This window comes from Cryptotermes secundus, unplaced genomic scaffold (assembly GCF_002891405.2).
Source record: "Cryptotermes secundus unplaced genomic scaffold, Csec_1.0 scaffold708, whole genome shotgun sequence".
NCBI lineage: Eukaryota > Metazoa > Arthropoda > Insecta > Blattodea > Kalotermitidae > Cryptotermes > Cryptotermes secundus.
The window spans coordinates 813,909-832,195 of record NW_019726238.1 but is presented as its reverse complement, the minus strand read 5'-3'; the positions used below and the strand labels follow the sequence as shown (position 1 = coordinate 832,195).

The following is an 18,287-nucleotide window of genomic DNA, read 5'->3' as shown; positions in this document are numbered from 1 at the left end:
CCTGCAAAATTTAAAGTACCGAAACGTCTGGACTGTAACACTAGAGCCTCATAGAATAATAGAAATATCATGAAATTCTTCAGTAACTTGGTTTCATTATTCATGTAACTCAATTATGCAACATGAATTTTCGATTTACACAGTGTTACACTCTCTTACAGGCAACTGGATTACAGAATTTTATGCTTGTGAAAATTATAAAACATGACCACAAAATATGCAGTATGGACCACAAATTATCCCTTCTAGAAATTTGAAATGAGTGTTCATCTTTTAAAACGTAACATGCAAAATAACAAATTCAGCCCCAACTGATTTTTAGAGATTTTATTAAGAAATTCAGATCACATACACACATGCATCTGTGATGCAGCAGGATATATAAGTGACCATTATCAAATCTCTGCACATGCATCAATGACAGCAGACAAGAGGACAGAAGTTTCTGGACTGAATTGTAGCAAGCATTACCCAAATTCAGTCTCCAATTAATTTCCCCCTGAATCATGTTNATAGAAGTCCTCATAAAAAGATTTAATTGCAAAGAAACAATCAAGTCAACAAAATTACAAACAAATTAAAAATGACAAAAGACACTTGTATACCATTAAAACTACCAAATATAGTGGGTGAAATTATCAATCACAGCTATGTGGTATCACTTTTCCACAAGACAAACACCTTTACCTTTCCATTAAAAGGAATGATGGCTCTTGTAAATTTGAATATGCTCTGTATTAGTCCAAGCTTGAAATATTATATTAAACAATATTTCTGAGGGAGAGTACTAGAACTATGCAGACATTGCAGTTCTTCAACCAATAAGAACATGACATGATAATCTTCCAACCAGCCGTTGAATGACATGGTGGTATATTAACTAAAAGCTGCTAGAAGCTTTCCAGTCTTCAAAAAAAATCTTTGTGAGATGTTACACATTTTCATATCAAAAAAATCACATATATAATTTTCCCTCACATGGAAAAGGTGGATAATGGAACACTTCAATAATATTTTTGTAATCAGCGCTTATGAATTCACCCAACTTTTCACTAATGGGAAAATTGGTGTTGTACGGCAAATAAAAGACCCATTCATTTTTCCCTGATGATGTCATTAAAATATAGCATTTGTTTTCAGTTTCTCCAGCTGCTCCATTGCTGCTTGTGACAGGAAGTTCACAACACTCACTGCAGCTACAGTGGAAGTTGGGTGACGATGGTGGCAGTCCAGTCCGAGGTTTTGTGATTCATTATAAGCTGGAGCACGGGGAGTGGGAAGAGACGCATGTTGACGGCACTCGCAATACGTTCACTCTCAGTAACCTCCGTTGTGGCACCGCTTACCACGTTTTTATCACTTCCTACAATGATGTAGGAAGTGGAGCGCCTAGTCCAACCTTAGCTGTACGTACTCGTGGTGGAATTCCTGCAATTCCTCCACCAGGTGATCTGCTTATTGTAAATTCAACTGCAGCGATGCTCCGTCTAGATGCTTGGCCTGATTCTGGCTGTCCAATGCTATACTATGTTGTGGAGTATATGGGTCACCGAGGATTGGGCTCTTCAGGACAAGCAAAGGATTGGGTTGTTGGTAAGTAGGAAGTAGTGAAAATTGTAACAAGTAGTTCATTAAAACACTTGATTTATCCAAATGTGTGACTACCTAATTTACCTATATTTGTGAAATGGATACAAATTATTTTTAGAAAGATTTATTGACACCAGTAAATATATGAGTATGTGATTGGCATGGGGAATATCTCCACACATTCTTCCAGTGCATTTGGAAAAACTGAAATTCACTCTATCCACTCTTGAGCTCAATTCCGGCTGGATGCAAGTGTGGGTATGAGGTGTGCATTAATTTCTTAAAAATATGCATGAACTTTGTACAATTCTTATTTGATCGCAGTAGAGTGTGATGTTTGACTCTCAACATAAATCAGTAACAACTGATAATCAATGTTGACTGTAATTTAACTGAAGCTCACTAGTGTTGCCATCTAAAATTTCAGAGAGCAGGCATTTGTTATTTGCACGTATAAAAATATCTGCATAGGACCGATATTGTATGAATGGTTTTCAGCTGATATTACCTCATATGTCTAAATAGTGAATCGCTTAATTAAGCAAAGTGATAACTTTGTCTTTTATCTTACCTCTATGTTAAAATTCCATGCACTTTATGAAAAAAAATCTTATACTTTTTTTTTTTTGCAGTGGGAAGAAATATTGTCCCAGGAAAAGTATTCAGCATAACTGATCTCCATCCAGGCTCACAGTATAAGCTGCGTGTAACTGCACACAATGCTGCTGGATCTAGTGTTGCCAATTACCGATTTACAACTCTCACAGCTGTTGGAGGTGAGTCTAAAAATGTAAAAAGATATTCATGTGAAACTTATCTTCAACCCTGATTATTTAATGCCCACCAAGTAATATGAAGCAATTTCGTACAGACTGTAGCGGTGCCTTTGATATCACTCCAGTTCCTTTCTTTCAGAATTCGTATATCAGTGATTGTTTGAAATCAGGTGTGGGCAAACCATTCCGTCAGAATGAGGCTCAAGGGAGAGATGTCCATGTAGATATGTAAAAAATGCCTGGAACATTTTTTAAAATGGTCTTACAGTGTGTAAGAAACTAATATATATATTAAGTTGACTTGAATGTCAGCGGATGTGCCAAGGAGAAACCGTTTCGGTACATGAAACCATTCATTCATAAACCCTTTGCTGTCCTCATTTAAGACTTCTGACATTGTAATTTCCACATAGAGGTCCACTGTCACAAGCATTCCTCCATCTCCTTAACGCATTTACAGCCACAGTATGATCACACACTGAGTATTACACTTTTGTTGTTATGTTCCTTAACCTCTCTTCTAGTAGTTGATGTGTAAGACAATGGAAGGTGAGAGTATAATAATTTCCTATACCAAAGTGACCTTTATTTAATGTTTATACAATTTAATTTATAGCTTGTAGGTCTGAGATTGAGGATGAGGTGGACAAGGCATGTAGCATGAATGGGGGAGAAGAGGAATGCATATTGGTGGGAAAGCCAAAAGGAAAGAGACCACTGGGAAGACCAAGGTGTAGGTGGATGGACAATATTAAAATGGATCTTAGAGAGATAGAATGGGATGGTATGGATTGGATTGATCTGGCTCAGGATAGGGACCAGTGGAGGGCTCTTGAGAACACGGTAATGAACCTTCGGGTTCCATAAAATGCTGAGAAATTCTTGAGTAGCTGCAGAATTGGCGGCTCCTCAAGAAGGGCTCAGCTCCATGAGTAAGGTCTGAGATTTGAAGTGAGAAGGATGGGATTGAATAATCCCTGGAAATTTCTAGACACAAAACTGAAAGACTCGTTAAATAAGTGTTCAGCTAAACAAGTACTGATACTTCATCCATAGCTCTATGCTGCTGTGTGAGCAATGAAGATAACTTGTGACAGAATGTCGGTCACGTCCGGTTGTTTGTCAGTCTGCTATTATGTTTATGTTTTTGTGATAAGGTATCTTAAGAATACCTTTAGAAAAAGCATGTTTCATTATAATTACATTGAGATGTTGACTATACAAAGATGAAAAACGTTTGTTCATGCCTTCCACAAATGTGGCAACAGCTGTCGATTTGTGTTAGAAGAAATGTCATATAAAGCAGGCACTAAAACAAGAATTTCTCAAAGAAATGTGGCATGTGTGAACCTAACTGTAAGAGAATATCTTTGCAAATCATCTCAAGGAATCAGTTTCTGAAGAGCTCATTCATTTAGCTGTAAAACTGCTCAAAGTTTCTGCAATTTTCAAATTATTACTTGCATAACCTGCAAGATTAATGCTGCCATTATATGATTTATAAAAGACATGTCAAAGATTTTTATTAAATTGTTGTTAATGTTGCAGGAACTGTTAGTCCAAGCCTTGTGATGATGGAGACTGAGACAGAACAGAGAGCGCCCCTTCATAAAGATGTGAAAGTAGTAGTCCTAGCAGTATGCTCGGCTGTAGCATTGTGCCTGAGTTTGCTAGGTCTATGTTTCTGCTTAAAAAGAAGTGAGTTAATAGCTGAGTAAAAGATTATGAGATTTCGGTTTCTTTCATTCATTTCCATATATCCATACAGGTAACAAACCTAGGATGTGGAAATAGTCCCTTTGAGAATAGATGTGTCCAGATACATATACTAAATTACATGAGTTACATAATTAAAATCACTTACATTAATAAATAAACATAAATAATAATATAAAATAAAACACTTAGTAAGATTCTGAATAAATATTGAATATCTCACCAAAAAGTTATATCTATGCAATTCCTAAGATTCGTCAGTGAATTCCAAAGGCATTCTCAACTTTGTCTAAAATAAAATAACAATCCTTACAAGTTCTTTTGAGGTACATAGATGGGAATTCCTGTGTATAGATGAGACTTCATATTATAAATGTGTATTATTTCTTTATTCTTTCTTCATTGTTGAATAACTCAGTGAAATATATTGTGGCATGTAGACACATTGCTAGGTAACGACCACAATATAAGCAACTATACAACAGCCGCTGCTAAGTAACAGCTCCTCAACAAGCATATTTCCACAGCAAAAATTTCACTGCAACGTACAAACACTGTTTTCTATGAAGTATATGCCAAGATATTATAAGCAGGGCCAGCTAGCTGGTTCAGTCTGTTAGTGAGTTGAGTTGGTGAGTTAATGAGTCAGTCAGAGAACTGCTGGGGTTCAGTTGTTATGAGCTGTTGCTGTTACAAGCTGGTAGCTGAGGCCAGAGACCATTTGGGAATCCAGAGGAAGGGGAACATCTTCCATCAGAAGCTGCTACCAAGCAGTGCAGTGAAGACCATGACGGAGAACACTAGTCTGTGTGACTGTGAACCGTAAAGTGTTATTACATGATGTATCAAAGAATGCAATAAATGTGGTCATCAATCCAAAACTCCATCTGTAGTCACTCTACACATGACAATATATACTGAACCATGTTTTCCTTTGGTATCTGATACATTATATTAAAAGGAAAAGAATATGATGGAATATTTCTAGAAGCTTTAAAAATAGTGCCAATTCTTCTATATATATTCAGTAACTGACAGACTAATGTCAATAATAAACCCAGCTGTATATGAGCAGGAAGAGAGGGAGAGGGGCTATATGGGATTTTCTTTATTTTTTCATCTACCCTGAAGATTGAGGCGATACATTCCTCCGAAACGTCTGTTAACACAATATCTACATGGCACCACATCCCAGAAGACTGCTTTCTCCATAGTCACTGCCATGAAAACTTCAAATCTTACATAAATAACATGTTTAATAAAATGTTGAAATATAACTCATATAGCTTTTTTGGAAGATCTGTTAACCTATGCTTTCAATGTATGTGAGGCAATGAAGCTCCTGTATGAATGTTTCTATTTGGTCCATTTCAGAGGCAAACTCAAGCAGGCCTTCTCCAAGTCCTAGCCTTCAGGATGTCCAGACCAATGCCGCACAGGACAACAAACACAACTTAGCTCGCAGGGAGCAATATTATGCCACTGTACGCAAATTACCACCATCTCCAGCAACTCTGGAGTGCATCCCAGGTACAGTTCTTGCCTACAGTAAATAAGTTTCAGTTTATATCAATAATATTTCATGACTGTATTTTATTATGATACAGTTTTCTCTGGGGCACGCAATAGCTTAGCTGGTTGAGGCACTATGCTACAAGCCGGAAGGTCACAGGTTCAAGTCCCAGTGAGGTCATTGAATTTTTTCAAGTGACCTAATCCTTCCAGCCGCACTTAAGGCCCTGTGGTCGATTCATCCTCTAACAGAAATGAGTACCAGGAATATTCTTGGGGGTGAAGGGTGGCTGGCACATAAGGCTAACAATCTTACCGTCATCTTTGAGCCTATTGTCTAGAAAATGTGAGACCCTCAACGTCTCACAACCCTATGGGCCTACATGGCCTCTTACAGGGGTGCCTTTACTTTTTACTTACTTTTACAGTTTTCTCTAAGGCAACTGCTTTGAAATTTTCATAGTCCCTGTATTAATGCTGATAAAAATTATTTTACAGGACAGGAACTAAGTTTTGGATGGCATATCTACATTATTTATTTTCTTTCTCTTTCAGGTAGTACATAATAAAAGTAAATAAAGCCCTGGAGCAGAGTCCTAGAGAAACCAATAGTCACGCAATATTCAATAAGTTCCCCATGTTTTATGCAACGTGAAAGTTTATTACATTGTTCACAAGACCCTCCCAGTGATCCCTATCCTCGCCCAGCTGAATCCAGTCTGAACCTCCCACACAATTTCATGTAACACATAATGTGATTTAAAACTTTATATGCAATTAAAAATAAACAGAATCACACAAACTATTATTTAAGATAAAATAATTAATGGGTCTAATGCAAAAATGAAGTCTTTCCCTTTCTGGCTGAAATTTGGTGTTATCACGTGCACGCATACGCATGCACGCACACACACAACCAGCCTAGTGTACTGGTGAAATAGAATGTCATGTATAAATGATTGGTTACACTGTTAAATGAAAATAGAGCAATGCCATAACGTTGTTTTAATTGAGTGCTTAAGCATGAAAGCCTCAAATCTTACCCTTATTTCTAGCAGTTTTTCAAAGGTGTGTTACAGCAGAGCCGCCATGCTTGTTTTTTGCATTGGACCCTTCACTTGTTCTTTTGAGCAATTATAGGAAATAATCCAATTTTTATCTAGAATATTCAGAGGATATTCGGCCTTACGCTACATTCCATGTCCCAGGACCACCTAGCTCTGAGACAACAAAATTGCAGACATTTGTCTATAGAGACAATGATGCTTCTCCAACAAGGAAGGTACTAACATTATTTAATCCTTATTATTACGAATAATACCTTGTATTACATAATCTGCTTATTAAAGTGAGACTTGTTGAAAGGTAGACCTGAAGTCAGTGAAACTTTGGTCAGGCTGGTAATTACAACTACTGGGTTTTTCAACTTTTTTCGTCAACTGGTATTCTAAAAACTAGAAAACACATTCAAGAAACTGGATTTATTTCCGTCTTCAGATGAGGAGGACACCTACATGAAATAAACATAGCCATCAAACCAAGTCCATGAAAACCAATGTATAGTATTAATTGAAAAATTTCTGGAACCATTTTATGCCTTCTGTGGAGTAAAACTGAACACTCAGGACTAAAATTTTATATAAACCAATGAAGAATCTGTCACATCATACTGATCTGTGCGAATTGGTAATCTCATTGCTGATAAGGGGGATCCAGTTGGTAGAAGTATCCAAACTGGCTTGGCTGACAGGTTTGGTTAAGCATGCCATATGGGCGGAATCCTTGTCCTTGAAAATGCCACACAGTATTACTTCATTTTAATTCAATTTCTAAAATCCTAGCTTTGTCCCAGCCCAAACTGTGAGCCTCTTCACAGGCAAGATTGACTAATTTTGATTGTTCTAGTAGACCCTCTTTGGGATTGTACCTATGTTCATGGAGCCCCACAGCTAGATGTCTGCATATTTCCCCAATGTAGCTTCTGGCACATTCACAGGGAATGCTATAGATGAAAAGTGCCATCTGTTGTGGATCTCATTCTGGCCTGGCTTTCATGAGTGAACTCCTAAGGGTGTGTTTAGTTTTGATTATCATCCTAATGTTATATCGATTCCCTATACATTACACTGGCTTGGGCTGTCCAGTGACCTAAGTTAGGTCTTACTAAGAGACCCCACAGAGTAGGTGTCTCCCCTCTCACCTGAGGACCAAAATAGATCCAGTTTCCAAAACCTTGTGTCCACTATTTTCTAGAATACCCAGTAATTCTGAGTGCTATAAACCATCATCAGAACCCGTTAGAATATACTCTTTAGTCTGTTCACTTGTGAAATATGCAAGATGATTAAACTTATTGTCTCTTTTCATTTTCTTACATAGCGTATGCAGAACAGGTTTGTAATTTTGACAGTGTTTCATTAATTTCTGTCTATTAATATAAATTTGTTTCTGTTTTAGTTTGAAACAGTTATACTGAAAGTTACAAATATGGCTAATTGTACCACAAGTTTCAGTTTGTTTTACAGTCATTGATATATGTGAAATTCATTTATTTGTTCATTTCTTAGCTTTGTGTTTTTACTTTATTTTTAATGATCCATATTATTATTTTCTATGTTTTTTATTCCTGTTCTCAATATTGTAAGTTCATTCCACAAACTTTTAGGTACTAAGTAAGAAGTCTCATAACAGGGTTAAGATTATAATTTAAATTTCATGATAAAATTGTTGAATTTAAAATTAGAATAAAGTAAGGGTCAGAGTCAGTAACGAGCCACTGTATTGGTAGTGACATCTTTATATTTTGAAAATGCCACACAGTCTTACTTCATTTTATTTTTATTTTCACTCATGTACTATAATGTTTCACAAACTGAGAATATCCAATTATAGTTGAAGCCTGTAGTTCATTTATACTGAGTATATGGTTGTAGATATGAGCAGAATATAATACTGTGATTTTATTAGTGTCATCATTACAGACTTTGTAAGGACCTCTTCAGCATATTTCTTGCACAATATCACTTACCCAAGGCCCTTTTAGTACCCAAATGAGAAGTATACTGGGCAATATTGTGTATTCTGCATTAGATGATCCTGTCTTGACCGTTGCACTTTAAATTTTTGTAGAGCATACTTTCCTAATCAAAGCACTCTAGTTGTATGCGCCACCTAGAATTTAATATGTTCTGAACCTCGTGTCCTGTTGAAAGACTATTGTGATTATTTCAGATATGCTGAATAAAATTTGTCATATATAGTTACTCTAAAAAAATAACAGATGCACTTGCTCACTTTTTGTAATTATTTGGAACATAATGTTCAGTGGCCTTTTATAATTTAAATCCCATGTAACAACATGGACATTATACCTGTCCTGACAAATACATTTTTACTGGCATGCTGTATTAATAATGTCACTGAACATTATTGAGATCCATGAGATTGTTTAACTCGCTATACTTTCCACTTATAAACGTTCTGATCTGACTGACACCGCACTGTCACACCACTAAAGCTAGAGCAATGTAATGCAGATATCTCCCCACCTCAGTTCAATAATAGCTGTAATGTTTTTCCTAGATTCAGCTAGTTTCATATGTGCCCGGCCAAGGATAAATTGGCCACTCAACTGTAGATGCAAAACTGTGCTTTTGCACGTCTTGCTGTGGAAAAGAGGCCAAGAGAGTGTAATTGTTAGTACTGCCAAGCTGTGTGGCTGCATTTCAACATGATCTAACTTCTAGAGAGGATTATCCGCTGGTCTTTCCTTCAGTTATGTCTTTTTTTAAGAGAACATTACTGTTAACTTTAGTAACTGCTAATAGTTAGAAGTAATTTAATTTCATTTCTTTTTTAGTCCATTGGGAAAAGTGACTATTGCCGGGTGAAAAAACCTCGGCCTGGTGACGAATATGACAGTTTTGGTTCCGAATCTGATACAGAGCCAGGAACGTCAAGTCGTACAGAATCATCAAATCAGTTGGATGATGGTGGAAATCAAGGAGACTTGAACCGTCCATATCACCCGCCAGTCTCTCGGTTGCAAAAATCTATGATTGACTCCACATACCCTGGTCCAGGTCCAGACTGGAGTCCTCCGTCAGAAGCGGTGTTCCCACGTCGATACTGTCAGGCTCATTTGCTTAAGTGAACCTGTGCATTTCAAAGACAATTCTCCTACTGTCGGAAGTTGCAAACTGATGACATTGTGTTCAGTCTTAATATTTATCTTATATAGAAAGTTGTATAAATCTTAATTTTAAAGATGTGAATGTGTTTTTGGGGTGAATATTGTGTAAATGTAATGAGGTGCATTAATACATACAAAACCCGACAACTATGAATAGCTGATTGCTTATGGTTGTTGTGTTACTTGTTTATCATCGGCTGTTCATGAAAGTGATCATCAACCATCTTGTTATAAATTTAACACAACACAGAGGAGATGTCAGTCTAAATTTTTACTGTTGTGAAATCATCATATCTCATAATATTTTTGGTTTATTTAGGGACATCACATATGAAGAAACCATATTGATTTTGTATTCACAGTAACTGCAGCTGGACACTTCTACGGCAAGGGAAAACATAGTTTGAAACACTTTTCGAAGTGTACCTATCTTCTAAACAAAATGTGATATTAGCCATGTAGAAATATCCAGATGGCTACACTCCATACTTTGACATGAGGCGTAAAGAATTACTGTTTACACTATACTCTCAATCATCTGTACATGGATTATCCAGCTACTGGCCCATCTGTGCTCCTTTTTGTGCACATTCACACTTATGTGGCGTACCTGTACCTCCAGCTGTTTGTACATATGAAACAACTTAAGAAACACAGGAGAGATTGTCGTTAAATTTTATATTGGTTGTTTTTCTAAGAATTATCAAGCCATATCAATTTTTATTTAGATTGAACAGTTCTAATGGCCACTTTATGTGAAGACCTACATGCTTTTCTGCTCAATAATTATCACAGCAGAAAATATTTTGAATAAATTTGTAAAGGAAAATGAAATACATGTTTTATGTTTGGTTTTGTTCTTCTGGAAGTCTTACAGCTTTCAAGGTAATGGAACGAATAAGATGTTCTACACATGCTCAAAATCTCTATATTCAACAGACATCGTGGTTCCCAGTCACACCCTAAACTTGGGTTTTCTTTTTTTCATGTCTGTTTTTCCATTCTTTAGCATGGATAATTAGGGGTATACTATATAGCTATCAAAGAAAAATTTAAACTTGAAAAATACAATTTTTTTTAACTTTATGTATACTGCAAATATTCACATCAGTACAATGTGATGAATGTTAAACTTTTAATGGAGGAGGCTCTAATTAGAGCTGGTTCATAGCACCGGTGACTACACACAAGGTAAGGAAATAAAATATTCCATACAGTGGGCAGATTTACATCCACACCAAGTGACTCAATGTACATGGAATCTACTTGTTTGTTTCTAATTTTCATTAGCCTTTGTATACTCACTGTTTAATAACAAAACATTTTTCTTTATATGTTGAATTGTAATATATTTCCATTGCTGAATAGCTACTTCACAGCTAAGCATATAGAAACAGTACTTTTTGCAAAATAAGTTGTAGGATTAAATATGGCAGAAATTGCTTGTTTCTTTTAAGTATACACAAAAATAATTCTAGGTTTCAAAACACCACTTCCTTTTCAATACAGAATATACTAATTTTGCTGGAAAATGATGGTAAATTTTTATTGTATCATACTTCAAGCTCTGAGATCAAGAAAAAAAATAATTTTATCACTGATGTAGCCTCATATTAGAGTTGCAGAAGCCATTACAGTGATAAATTTCACACAGGAAGTTGAAAGTAATACTATTTTTAAAATATGTAAAGATATGGTTCTTTGCATGTATGGACTAAACTATACATAATATGGTTTCTAAAAATATGATTCCAGGGAAACAACCAAGATATGTCAGTGCCTGACATTCACTCTTTTTTTATTTTTATGTAATTTTTTCTTCTTCATAATTTTCAGCCTAGTAGAATTTATAATTAAGAACATGCATGTGATGATTTAACTGTGATGATCAGCAAAATTTTGTCCAATCAAATAATAAAATCTTCCTGACACTAATCTTTATGATGAATCTGCAGTACTGTAAACTTTATTGTTTATGTTCTCATAACATTTCCATTTTTGTACCCTTTAAATAATGGATATTATAATGTATACAAATATGCTTTTGGAGAAAATATTTTGACATCTTAATTGTAATGAATAATTGTTCTGTAATTTGCATGACTGCCATTTTTGTGCAGGTCTGTTCAATTATTTCTTATATGTACACATTTTAATCAAGATTATTATTGCAGTTTAAGTCTGCTGTAAAAAAGTAAAGAAATGTATAATTTAAAAGAAAAATTAACAAATGTCGAATTATATTATAAGTACTGCATAGGGGGCATGAAATTAGTTACACCCCATAAATGCAATAATTCGTTAAAATTGCTATGGAGTCAAAAAAGTGTGGAATTTGAATGCAATAAATAAGCACTCTGTTGGGCCGAGAATGCAAAATTTAATTATAAATAACAAATTTTAAAAGAATCATGGTATTGTATTAAAAAATGTTAGTATTTCCTAGAAGGAAACTTTTCTTTGATAGGCCAACATCACATTATAGGCAGTGAAATCTTGTATTTTTCCATGTTTGATGTAAACCATGCAGTGTACATTTTCTCTCAGTAGGACAATCATTGTGAATGAAATGTCTCTCTCTCTGTCATGTAATATTCCATTGTGTGGCTAGCAGAAACTTTAGGCTCCAGTTCTGCAAGCTGTAGGAAAGGTCCCTCCAGCAAACTGACCCTGAGTACCAAATAATTGAAAGGGTTTCTGGCCTGTTGATATCCACACCATAATTCAAAAAGAACCAATCAAATGAAATAGATAGTATAGTATAGTATAGTATTTATTGCATACAAGCAAATCCAATTACAGGCCAACACCACTGGACACAGAACAAGTCAAATATCTTCAACAAATGCTCCAACAATGGAACTAGTCAACATAAAATATACATGTGGAAATACTGCCTGAAAACTGAATTCTAAAGCTGTTCAATCAATGTGAACTGAAGGGAAGAAGATGCTAGGGATGTACACCAAAATGACATAACAACCTTAACCCTTGTAACCAGAACAAGACAAATGCCTAATCCATTTGTGCTTCTTAAATATGTTACTGCATCTTCAACAGTGGGGGGGGGGGTAAATATGTAATTTGGCATAAAGTGTAGCAACTTCTCTCTCTCTTTTTTTTTAATATATTTTGTGGGGCTTCAAAGCTAATATATACATTTTTTCAATGTGCAATTGTACTCGATGTCCAGTCTTTCATGGGAGCACATTGTAATACTAATCACTATCTGGTGGTGGCAAACGTAGGGATAGATTGGCAGGAAGAAAATGTGATATGGAGAGATTCACACACCAGAAACTAACCAAGGTGTTTGCAACTCTGGAAAACCTACATGATGATGATGTAGATGTCATTACCATATGTTACAATTCAAAATGGCAACATAGATCTAGCACACTTCTTAATCATGGATTTAGTCCACCAACAAATGTAAAATCTGTTTTGTCAGTTAGACCTGTGCATTAAATTTGGAAATTCCTTTCTAATTTTGCAGATGGTCATCATTATAAAAACTTGAGTTATGCCAAAGGAATGAATGAGAAAAAATAACCATATTATTAGCCTTTATTGAACTAACTACCAATAGATAATAATTTCATAACAATTGTGAGAACTAGTCCTTAACTTCACATTGTCTGCTATTTATCTTGGTCCACTGTACTTGTAAAACTCCAAACAGTATTTAATTACAGAAATGAATGCACCCAAAGTCTGACTCCTAAATTCTAATGGTGTATAGCACACAGCAGTTCACACCAGTCACATGCATATTTGCATAGTAGGCTTATATATTCTTTTCAGGAAGTTTCTCATCATCATTGCTGCTAATAAAATCACTTTCATTCCAACTTTGCAGTCACAAAAATTTGAGAACTTCACGTCCTCATTTTTCCTCTCACATATGTTAAATAAGAAAAAAATGTGCCTTAAGTTAATTCAGTACTTTCATGGTCACATTGCAGATCTCTGTGTTTGTTATGGTGTGTGTCTTACTGTATGGCACACACTGTGCTGATGCCATGAAATAAGTCTCGCAGATGATGTAGATGATGGTGCCCTAAGCTTCTTCTATCTGCCTACTGTTGTATTCCCTTCAGCCCTCTCTGGCATATCATCCAGTCCAGAGTGTATGTCGCTATTGAAGATTATCGCATAATTATCATTATCAACCTGCCTCAGAACAGAATGCTTAGACAACTAGAAAAGGGTTTGGTGAAGTACACTGTAGTAGGATGGGGGCAGTTGGTAGGGTAGTTGGTTGAGGCATTATGCTACAAGCTGGAAGGTCGTGGGATCGAATCCCGATGGGGTCATGGGATGTTTTTTTTTCAATTTACCTAATCCTTCCAGCTGCACTATGGCCCTGGGGTCGACTCAGCCTCTAACAGAAATGAGTACCAGGAATATTCTTAGAATGTTCTTCGGGGTAAAGGGCGGCTGGTGTGTAAGGCTCAACCTTACCGCCATCTATGAGCCGATTGTCTAGAAAATGTGGGAACCTCAACATCTCACAAGCCTAAGGGCCTCCACGGCCTGTTACAGGGATAGCTTTACTTACTTTTAAGGATAAAGGTAAAGGCAAAGGCAAAGTTGCCCTTATGTTTAATTACCACTCCAATACTACATGAAGATGTATGGGAGGAGTGGAAGTATAGCTCCACAGTTCTCGACGTAAGCACTAGATGGAAATGAGTGGTCAGCTTCACACTATAACCACTCTAGCCCCCCCCAGGGGTAGTGAGTGGTCAGCTTGAAGCAGCGGCCACTTTACCCTCAAGGAATGATGCCCTGGTATCCATCGGATAGGAGGCTTGGTGGGTCTCAGACCTGTTCTGGACGCTGTGGAGAAGAGAGAAATCAAACTCTGTCCCTAGAGCCCATAGCTCATTACTATAATGACTGAGCTATCCTGGCTCATTATATGAATCTCTAATCATTTCAGACTAAATACATGCAGACACTGTTAGAATTCTGTGCACATTTAAAGACACAGTTTTATTTACAGTCTTTCGTTTAGTGTGCTGCTGAAGCCTTGATTTTGCAAGTGTCAGTTATGCAAAAGAAAAGTGAGAAAAAAAGTTACAGCTGTGCAACACAATTTTTTTTTACATCTGTTGGACACACTTATACATGTGACCAACCAAATCACTGGTATAATGTCCTGTGTAAGCACTGGATGTTACATGAATACTCAAGAAATTCCTTGTAATGGAAACTGAAGTCTCAACATCTTCACCCCAAAATTCCTCCACCGGACTGTCCCCTGAACCATTTGTTTCTATATCAAAATGTATACTCTATCATCAGCGGAAGATGCGTAATCACTGACTATTTTGTGATGACCAGAATGTAAACTAGAATAGTTTAAGTTTCAAATTCATTTTTATGACTGAATACATGGTACAATAGTCAGTTGACCTTCAGTTGTCTGCTTAATAGTCTGACATTATAGAAAAGAGTGACTATATTAATTTCTGAAATGAGTACTTCTTATTAGTGTGTGGAAATGAGAAGAGAACTTAAAACACTAACTTGCAGTAACTACCAATTTTTCTATGGTAATTCATTTCTGATTTTTATTCTGCTCTCCATTTCTTGCACTGTGTGGAAGTGGCTTGTGTTACCATTATTTCAGAAGAACAGGCTTCCTCCATTTTCAGGGTAGAAGTGAGTAGAATGAGAGTCCACAGACCCATGGGAAGAAGGAGAGGCTTATGCCTGGTCTGGGGCAACAGGGATGGTGACCAGGAAATTGTAACCAAAGTGACCATTATAAGGGCCAGACAAAGCTCCATACATACATACATACAGCCTCCATATTGTGGTTAAAGCATACAGGATGAGTGAGTGTTCAACTGTTTCTGATACACTCAGTGGTCTATATATGGACCACTTTTGGTCACAATTCCAGTGTGCTAGCCAAAACTGGATCCTAACACCCACCTTCATGGTTCTGGTGGATTGCACATGAATACTTACTGACTCTGCCCACTTTGACTCTGCAGATAGAGTCAGTATATTCCTCGAAACATAGGCAAACATAGCCTACTTCCATACAGTGTGAATTCTTAAGAGCAGGACTGTCATTAAATTTCAGTACTAATACAGTCTTTAAAGATTTTATACTGTGTTAATGGTTGACATTTACCTGCACTGGCAGTATCTTCTCTTTTCATCTTCATTCAAATAATGTACCTATCTACCAAACTATATAGCATCAAATCCTAGAAGACAGTTATCTTAACTCTCACCACCATGAGGATCTCAGATCTCATAGTTTGTAGTACTTCATTAAATACTAAATGTATACATTTTTGCTTGTCTCTACCAGCTGTTCATGCATTTGCTCAGCCATGCATTCAGAGCTGGGATCGTGTCGAGTGATAAATATCTTCTAGACCATTGTATAAAATTACATGTACACTTGGTCGTCGACTTACGACCGACTTCCATTCTGACTGACTGGTCGTATGTCAGCCATATATTTATTAACAGTATTTTTTAACCTTTCTGATCTTTTTATCATCTTTATAATTTATTTTTAAAAACTTTTACAATTTAATCATCTTTTATTTTCCATTTTTTTTTTTTTGTGGTCGTAAGTGCGGCCTGTCATAAGTCAACGACCAAGTGTACTTCTGTCTTCTTCATCATTTTATAGTAACAGTACAGCATGTAATTTAATGAACTAGTCCATACATTTTTTCTTACTAAACTTACAGTTGACAATATAGAATATTAATTTCTATAGCACCACTACAGACTTTGAATAATGAATTCTGTTCGTATATTTGAAAATGTTGCATACAATGAGAAGGAATTTGTGTGTGTGTGTGTGTGTTCATACGCACGTGCGTAGACAAAGAAGATAATGTGATACACAGTAAAGCATAAGCTACAATACCATATATCTTACAAGATAATTCTGGACAGTCTAATATTGGATACTTTTAATATTTTTCATAATGGCTTATTGATATACCAGTTTGTATTTGTTTCTCTAGTGCTTCAGGATATGGTCTGCCCTCTGCCAACATAGGCAAGAGCACAAAATCAGTTTCTGTGGTGGGACATCCACAGGTCAAATTCTGATCGACCCAAAGTTTAAGCAAACATGGGAGTGATGGTCATCATAAGGTACCCACTGCTTAGCTTGGGCTTCAGACCACAAGGGGAGGGTATTCTTTCACTCCCAAAATTATAGATGTGAATTTTATATGAGACATTTCAGCCAGCATATTCTTAGGTTGATAAGGGCATAATAAAAACTACCAAGTACAAAATGGATTGGTCACAAACTTGTGTGAAGAATATGCCTTATGTATTTTGGCTCTATAGGATCATCATCTGAGATTGATGTGTTAGAATGAGTTTGTTTATAATACATTCATTTCTAGCAGAAATATTTACATTTAAATCCCTTTGTAACTGAGAGTGTAGAGAGTTCTATAAATTGCCGACTGACTGAATAATTTCTTGATATCCTGGCTTCTGTTTGTGTCACGTTTTGTATACAGATCATGCAGAACATGACTGATATTACAGCAGGGGATGAATAGACAGTGGAGCAATAATAAGACATCAGTGATATTCTGCACAAAAGCAACACCAGTAGAGGCCAGAATATCTACAAATTATGCAGTCCATCAGCAGTTTATATGTAAGAAAAATTCTGTGCGATCTAAGTTTTAAAGGGACTAATGTGTAAATATTTATGCTAGAAATGAATGTATATTTAACAAGCTCCTCATAACATGTAAGGCTCTGATGATGCTCCTATAGGGATGAAAAAATGTAAGGTGTGTCTTATACAATTAACTATTACCTGTTTTACTTTATAGATGTGACAGTTAGTGTCTGTGAGCAGAAGAATTTACATACACATCTGTGACAAGGGATTGAACTCATAACCCTTTGAATGAAGGTTCAATAGTTTTTCCCAAGACTCCAGGTCCACAGTTTCAATGCATGTGGGATAACATTTTCCCACATATGAAATCTAAATATTACACTAAAAATTAAAATTTATCACTATTCAATTTTAGCATAAGAAATAGTATAGCTTGTATTATTTGCTTTAACTCATTGTGACAATTTTCTATACTTTGGGGCTGGGGGATATTTTAGAGACTTTAAGTGTTGAAATTTAAAGGTTACTTTTAATTTATATTTTTTTCGTGGGTGCTATGGTGCTGTAACATTATTCTTTCCTGAGTATCAGAGAGCAGTTGCTTTTAAAAATTATTTCTGTTATTCTTTTCAAAAGAAACATCCCAAATATTATATACTTGTATAGGAATTGGATCATTATTCACAAATCTTGGAGTGATGTTGAATATTTCCAACTTTAAAACTGTTGGTGGCATAATGTTATTAATATCTTCCGTATTGTTGAAATTGTTGTGTTTCCAGGTTTTCTGGGACTGAAGCATGTTAAAAATATGTGAACTGTCAGGTGTATAGTTAAAGATGGACACAACTGTTTGGCTTCAGTTTTT

General features: G+C 36.0%; 2 protein-coding genes across 4 annotated transcripts in view; both read left to right on the top strand.

The window, feature by feature from the left end:
• The window catches only part of LOC111864098 (Down syndrome cell adhesion molecule-like protein Dscam2), a 368,724-nt gene extending 367,031 nt beyond the window's left edge, over window positions 1-1,693 (top strand). For all 3 annotated transcript variants that reach the window (XM_033751326.1, XM_023851121.2, XM_033751327.1), the window contains one exon: window positions 1,141-1,693. In XM_033751326.1, the coding sequence (XP_033607217.1) occupies window positions 1,141-1,601 (461 nt within the window). In that variant the 3' untranslated portion in view covers window positions 1,602-1,693. The remainder of the gene's footprint in view (window positions 1-1,140) is intronic.
• Window positions 1,694-1,734: 41 nt separating this feature from the next.
• Window positions 1,735-12,663, top strand: LOC111864101 (Down syndrome cell adhesion molecule-like protein Dscam2). Its single transcript, XM_023851125.2, has 6 exons — window positions 1,735-1,738; window positions 2,223-2,366; window positions 3,915-4,064; window positions 5,457-5,612; window positions 6,758-6,876; window positions 9,454-12,663. The coding sequence occupies exons 1-6, from the start codon at window positions 1,735-1,737 to the stop codon at window positions 9,745-9,747; spliced, it is 867 nt and encodes a 288-aa protein (XP_023706893.1). The 3' UTR covers window positions 9,748-12,663.
• Window positions 12,664-18,287: the final 5,624 nt, after the last annotated feature.

Bases quoted from the DNA above. Each gene is read 5' to 3' on its own strand.
- LOC111864101 (XM_023851125.2), top strand. The intron at 4,065-5,456 runs GTGAGTTAATAG...GGTCCATTTCAG, and splicing joins ATGTTTCTGCTTAAAAAGAA to AGGCAAACTCAAGCAGGCCT. The intron at 6,877-9,453 runs GTACTAACATTA...TTTCTTTTTTAG, and splicing joins ATGCTTCTCCAACAAGGAAG to TCCATTGGGAAAAGTGACTA.